General features: G+C 40.7%; 1 protein-coding gene across 1 annotated transcript; it reads right to left on the reverse strand.

The window, feature by feature from the left end:
• Positions 1-1,371: 1,371 nt before the first annotated feature.
• Positions 1,372-6,246, reverse strand: LOC103062075 (chemerin-like receptor 1). Its single transcript, XM_007435241.4, has 2 exons — positions 6,122-6,246; positions 1,372-4,361 (listed from the first exon to the last, which is right to left on the reverse strand). The coding sequence occupies exon 2, from the start codon at positions 4,292-4,294 to the stop codon at positions 3,239-3,241; it is 1,056 nt and encodes a 351-aa protein (XP_007435303.2). The 5' UTR covers positions 4,295-4,361; positions 6,122-6,246; the 3' UTR covers positions 1,372-3,238.
• Between the last annotated feature and the right edge of the window lie 960 nt (positions 6,247-7,206).

Consider the following 7,206-nt stretch of genomic DNA (forward strand, 5'->3'; position numbering starts at 1 on the left):
GAGAATTCTCTGCAAATACCTTCATCCCCAGACTTCTAAAAAAAAATCTGAACATGGTCACCTGGTAAATTGTTATCAGTTGCCTTGTTTTAAGTCTAGGATGCAGAGGCATTTGCAGCGGGTGCCGGAAAGACAACGGCTGTAAGTGTGCAATCAAATCCCACACCTTTGCTCATGTGTGCTGCACACACAGTATATGAAAAAGAGGCAGAGTTTTGATTCAAAGATACTTCAGATTGATGTTGGAAATGGAACAACAAGAGGGGACATTTTACCATGCTCGGTGGATGTGGATGTGTAAAAAAGCTAGAAAATTTTGGATTCAACTACACACCCTAATTCAGAAGATTTTAAAGATTAATGTACAATTGAGATCAGAGGTATTTCTTTGAGGATTTATTGTTAAACAGCTGGGAAAAAGCCATGGAATGTTGTTTTTATATATGCTAACCGCAGCACGATTATTATATGCACAAATGTGGAAAGATCTGACATTACCCACAATGGAGAAATGGATGAAGATGATGGAACTTGCTGGGATGATCAAGTTTGACCAGAGAAAAGACTTTAGCTAAGTTTAAGGCTGCCTGGAAACCCCTTATAGACTTTTTGCATGAAATAGGGGAAAAAAAAATGAACCTACCATATATGGTTTTGATGATTAGGGAAGAAAAAAAAGGATGATAGAAGAAAAGAAAGTCATGCTGTAACCATAGAGTAAGAGGGTAATTTACACTTAAAACTGCTATAAAAGAAAATGGGAAGTTACTTCTTTATCCTTTCTTTCCTCTTGTTCTGCATGTTTAGCTTGATCTTTTCTTTCTTTCTTTCCTTCTTTCTTTATTCTAAATATTAGTTTTGTTAGTTTTGATCTTTCTTGTTTAAAATCTTAATAAAGTTATTTAGAAAATAAATAAATAAATAAATAAATAAATAAATAAAATAAATAAATGAAAGAAAGAAAGAAAGAAAGAAAAAGAAAGGGAAGGAAGGAAGGAAGGAAAGGAAGGAAGGAAGGAAGGAAGGAAGGAAGGAAGGAAGGAAGGAAGGAAGAAAGAAAGAAAGAAAGAAAGAAAGAAAGAAAGAAAGAAAGAAAGAAAGAAAGAAAGAAAGAAAGAAAAAAAGAAAAAGGACCAGAGGGGTCCAGGTTCAAATCCAGAGGCACAAGTTTATAAGACAATCTTGGAACCTCATTGCCTTCCAGATCACAGTGTTTCTCAACCTCGGCAACTTTAAGATGTGTGGACTTGAACTCCCAGAATTCCCCAGCCAGCATGGCTGGCTGGGGAATTCTGGGAGTTGAAGTCCACACATCTTAAAGTAGCTGAGCTTGAAAAACACTACTCCACAAGGTTGCTATGAGGATAAAAATGGTTGCAGGACCGCATGCACCATCTTGTGGTCATTGAAAGAAAACATATAGAGGATCCCACTTCCTTTCTAATGTTGAAGCGAGGGATGGGGTTGAGGTGGGGGGAGAATTCTCCTCCCCTTTCCGTACGATTCTGTTTGTGTATTTCTGTGTGAGCTTATGGTAAATAATAATAACACACTTGCAATCCTTCACAGAGCCCAGAGGGGTACACAAAAATATAAAAGTCTGCATCTCAGTATAACCGTTAACATCCACTTTCAAACTAAAAGAAAACACAGAGCAAGCCCTAATTGTAACACCCGGAGTGGGGAGATTTTCTGCCTTTTTTCCCCCAAAGCTGATGGCCCCCTCCAGATAGTTTGGACTACACTTCTCACCATCCCCAGCCACCTCCATCAAGGCTGGGTTGGTAAAAGTGAAGAAAATGGTTCTTTTTCATTGCCTAAGCAAAGGGCCAAATACATGGTCATTGCTGCAGCAAAATGTTTCCGGAATTGGCCTCACGAAATTTGAAGCAAAGGCAAGCTGTAGGAACTGCTGAGAAAGATCATTGCAGAATCCCGAAGAGAACTTCGGTGGAATTTTTACAATAATCTGAGTCAGAATTCGAGTTATCTAATGAATTAATTTTACTGAGTTCGTCAACTCTCCATCACAACGTGCATTCTTTGTACCTGTTTATGATTCATTCATCTCAGAGGAAAAGATTACAGACTCGCTGCAGAACAAGTAGGACGCCAGCTGATCCCACGGGTTTCAGGACACATTATATCTGAAACAGCTTCTGTATCTCCAAGATTCTCACCAGTTTCTTACATGAGCAATTTCCTATTTTCTAACAATTACAAACAGTGAATAGTGCAGTTGAATATAATCACCAAAAAAATCACAAAAAACGTTGAATATAATTCACAAAATGCAGGCCAAAGGCACACACTCTCTTTATTCAAAGCAAGTGAAACAGAGGTACAGTAATAGCTTGGTTCACGAACGCTTCTGTTCACGAACAATTCGGTTCACGAACAGCACCGTTCGCAAAATTTTGCTTCCATTCGCGAACTCCGCATCGGGTGATGAACACGACCCGCGGCCATCTTCCCTGCTCTGACACGTGGTCGTGGCTTTCTGTAGGCGAGGGGGACTCTCCCTCCAAGCAATAACTGCCTCCCCACCCGCCTTCCTGTCCTCCACACCAGAAGTCGCATCAAGCAAGGTTAGCGTTCTCTCTATTCGTACTGTACTTTGTTTCATGTTTTTGTGGTTTAAAAAAAAAAACATATGGTTCAGAATGGATTAACTGTATTTACATTGAACCTTATGGGAAAATTGGATTCGGTTGGCGACCAAAATCGGTTGGCGACCACATTCGTAGGGGTCAGAACGGATTAACCGTATTTACATTGAACCTTATGAGGAAATTTGATTCGGTTCGTGACCAATTCGGTTTGCAACCAGAATCATGGAATCAATTAAGTTCGTGAACCGAGGTACCACTGTATGTCCCCAGCTATTGTTTTTAGATGGTTACATGGTGGCCTGTGGTTTGGCTAAAATTGGAGATCGCCCAAGATAAGGCTGCTGATGAAAAAAATCTCCAAAGAAACAAATGTTCAGATGTGACTAAGAGGTAATATGGATGCACAGATTTCATATACCCTGTTTAACTAATGCAAAACAATTAGACCAATGTTTTGTAGCTCATGACAGGAGATAAGGCTGCTTTCTGTCAGCCCATCTCACCTACAAGTATTTGTAACTTCAAAATATCCAGAAAATATAAGGGTGGGGTGGTCTGGGGGTGGGACAGAAACAACAACTGAAATACACAAATTCAAATTTCACTGGCAATATAATACTTCATGTTTAAGGTTTTGAGTTTCCACAGTGCATCTGATAGACTTCTGAGGATTTTGCCTGTTCATGGATGGAAGACAGTTCGGTATTGTTACCACTGGATTTTCGAATTACGAACTCGTCTTCAAGCAAGATTTTCTTGAGTGCCCTGGTGATGTTATAAAAAGTCAGCTTTTTGTGGAAGTCCATGCCCATGAAGAAGTAAAGGACAGGATTTGCACAACTGTTGAGGTAGGCCAGGAAGGCAGCAAAAAGATGAATCAAAGAGAGGTCTGTGCCAGACATTCCTGCCAACCTAAGGAGGTATATGATGTGATATGGTGCCCAACAGAAGAAGAAGGTCACCACAAGAGCCAGTATGACCTTGAAGGCCTTCGAGCGGAGGGAAGTCTGTCGTCTTCTCAGCACCATAATGATGATGCTGTAGCAGATCACAATGATGGTGAAGGGGGCCAAGAACCCACATATCAATCTCAATGTATAGATAGTCACTTTTATGACTGGCCCATCTTCCTGTAGCATAACCAAGCATTTGGTTTGGTTGTTCCTAGTGTCCACATTACGGTAAATGTAGAAAGGGACGCTTGTGACAACGGCCATGAACCAAGCTCCAATGGCACCTAGCCATGCCAAGCGAGTGTTACGGTGCTTTCTGGACCACATTGGGTAAGCTATACAAGCTGCCCGGTCCATGCTGATGGCAGCTAAGAGGAAGACACTGCAGAACATGTTGAGATATTTAATGAAGCCGTTGGCTTTGCAGGCAAAGGTTCCAGAGGCCCAACCTTCATACACAGCAGCATTTATAAGAGGTGCTATACGGCTCATGGAGAAGAAAAGGTCAGCCAGAGCTAAGTTGAAGAACCAGACACAGCTGATGGTCCGTGAAATCTGGCGGACTGTGATCCAGATCACAGCTCCATTGCCAAGGGAACCAAGTAGAAAAATAACCCCATAGAAGAAGATCTGAAGCATGACTCTGAGCCTATTTATATCAGAGCTGTTTTCCAAGGATGATGGCAAAGATGCATTGGAAAGACCCGGGGCAGTGAGATTAACCTTCATGATGTAATGGAACCTTACAGAGTAGGAGGAGTAAGAAAATCAGATGGTCCTTCTCTAGTAAAAAATCCTGGAAAGGGAGAATTAAAGAATTAATGTTATTTGACCCTCCTGCTCTGGAAATCTCCAGAAGTGCTAAAGTAGATGTATTCAGTAGACAAGACTACTGTAATCTAATATCTTTTCTTTTTCAGTAACTTGGCAAAAGAAGACTGAGAATCATATATATGTATTTGGTAAAAACCAAAGTGGTCCCTAAGTTCTTTAGGACAGAGATTTTTTTGATCCTCTTGCTATTCACCCTTTGATGCACTAAGGTTACCGGTTTTTCTACCACCCTCTTTGATAGACATTGAAAAGCCTGTTATATAGAGAAAATATATATTGTTTTCTCCAAGCCTTCCCTATGAGATGCTGTCAGATGTGTTGGATTTCAATTCCCATAATTTATCACTAGAGGCTGGAATTCCAACAATTCTATGATGAATGGACTTTAACAAACGCATGTTGTACTTACTTAGGAACAAGCCAATCTGTTTTCTTTAATACATTTAAAAATATCTCAAATTCTTTCTAAATTGATTCAGATTTAAGTTGGAGCTCATGTCTCATATTTAAACATGTCCAAGTTGTCTTCCCTTCTACCATAAATCACCCCTCCCCTCCCCATATGATCTGGGGTGGGGGGAATAACCAGACATTGCTAAAAGAAGAAAGGAAGAATGAGGTGTCACTCCTCCCTAAATCACCCAAAATACTTCTGTATTTTACAGTAGCCGGCAATATTTTTGCTCATGGTGGAACAGGCTGCTTGGAAAACAGCAGTCTCTCCTAAAGGGGCGGCTATATAAATAAGATAAAGAAATAAATATTGTGTGTTTTTACAGATTTTTATGTGCAATTGTTTTTATGTATTTTTTTTAATTGTTGTACGCCACCCAGAGTCACCTTGTGTGGGATGGGTGGCTATATAAATATGATAAATAAATAAATATGATAAATAAATAAAGTTTTCAAATAAGAGATTGGATGGTCATTAGGAATTCTGGAGTAGCAAATTTCTTGCATCGCAGGGATTGGATTCAATGACCATTGAGTCCAACTGAAGCATTCAGTGATTTATTTGATTTTAGACAACTGTTCCTCTAGTTCTTCACCATCGGCCATCCAGCCTCTGCTCTGATGCTTTGACAATGTTCACCTGTTAGGACCTTCCTTTGAAAAAAAGGTATGGCCTAAGATATGAAGGGATGGAAAATATTTGGATTGATATGAGTTCTCCAAGTTCTCTGGCAGAAGCCATTCCCAATTCTGCTCCTTTTGGAATGAAAATGGTCCACAAGAAATCACAGTCATTTTGCTAACAAGGCATATGTGATGCCACCAAACTCCTCTCCACAAAGGCACTAACAGTAGAAGGCAGACCTAGGAGCAGTCAAACTATTTTCAGATCCAAGATGAAATATGCCTAAGCTTGGATGCAACGATCCTAGATGCCACCAGAGATAAAACCAAAAAGAGGTGATCAGGGAGAATCCATCTCTCAAAAGCAAGCCAAACCCCATTCCTCCAGTTTGATCATCTAACACAGTGTTTCTCAACCTCAGCAACTTTAAGCTGTGTGGACTTCAACTCCCAGAATTCCCCAGCCAGCCTTGCTGGCTGGGAAATTCTGGGAGTTGAAGTCCACGCAGCTTAAAGTTGCTAAGGTTGAGAAGCACTGACCTAACATATCCAGAAACAACAGAGACAGAGACAGGGCTATTGTGGTGCTGTGATAAACACAGCCCCCAAGAAGATGTGGTGTCCTGGGTCAGACTCCAAAATTACCTGTCTGAAGCTGTGGGAATCACATCCTCTCTCTTTCACTGAGCTTCTTCTACAGGGACCTGGTTTTTTTCAGCAGCTGCTTGTCTTCTCTGCCTGGTTTTGATTCCGCCTGGTCCAAAGTCGAGATTAAGTCCTGCAGAAAAGAGGAACTTGGGAAACTTACTTTGACAGGCTGATGGCAAATTTCAGAGATCCTCAGCAGTTTAAGTAGTGCTTAAGTAGCAGTTTAATTAGTGCTTAAGTAGCTACTCTTCTCTACTTAAGAGAAGACGTGTAACTCAGGGTTGAACTGTGGAGTCCTTGGTGCTCTCTGAGCTTGGTGGTCTGCTTGCTAATGTTTCATTACCCAACTAGGTAACATCATCAGTGCTAGTGAATGTGGGATTTTCTCCCTGTTTATGTCCTTGGTGGAGGCTTGCCTACATGCAAATTTCTCCCATTTGCATGCTTTCTGAAGCGTTTGATGTTTGAAAGTGTTACCTAGTCGGTAGTGAAACATCTGCGAACAACAACCAGGCTCACAGAACACCAAGAAGTGTTTACCTCCTGGCCTTCCTCTTGATGCTATGTAAAGGGCATGGAGATAATTTAATTCAGTTCCACCCAAGCTGCGAACAACTATATTACTCTTCCTGGAATCAACATTATTGGTTCATAGGGGACATATATGAATAACAGTCCAGATGGGGTTTTTATTTTTGAGAAGTTACTGACATTCCACAACAACCCCCAAAAACAGGTCTCTCCTCAAGCCCCTTTGTATGGTTCCTTCTGATATATTTCTAGGAACAACATGATTTACCAAACTCTTCTGATACAAGGGAGCAATTTAACAAATTCCATATCACATTTTCCATGGTAAGTGTATCACAGCCATCTGGCTAGCTTTCTAAACTAGTAGCATCTTATTGCAGGAGATTCCATAAGTGACACTGTGTTGGGTGACAGTTCTCTTTCTCATGTAACTTGAAGCAAGTGGCTTCACGCAATGCCTTGATATAATTGACGGTTTTGGGCAAAGAGTGTCCTTTAAAGCCAAATGTCTGTTCTATCCAAATTTACACCATTTGCATCAAGGTATGGCA

The sequence above is a fragment of the Python bivittatus genome, unplaced genomic scaffold (genome assembly GCF_059951505.1).
Source record: "Python bivittatus isolate LINGU-HERP-01145 unplaced genomic scaffold, Pbiv_v1 ctg000310_np1212, whole genome shotgun sequence".
NCBI lineage: Eukaryota > Metazoa > Chordata > Lepidosauria > Squamata > Pythonidae > Python > Python bivittatus.

What these genes read in the sequence shown, in the direction of transcription:
- LOC103062075 (XM_007435241.4), bottom strand. Translation starts at nt 4,294, where the DNA reads ATGAAGGTTAATCTCACTGCCCCGGGTCTTTCCAATGCATCTTTGCCA.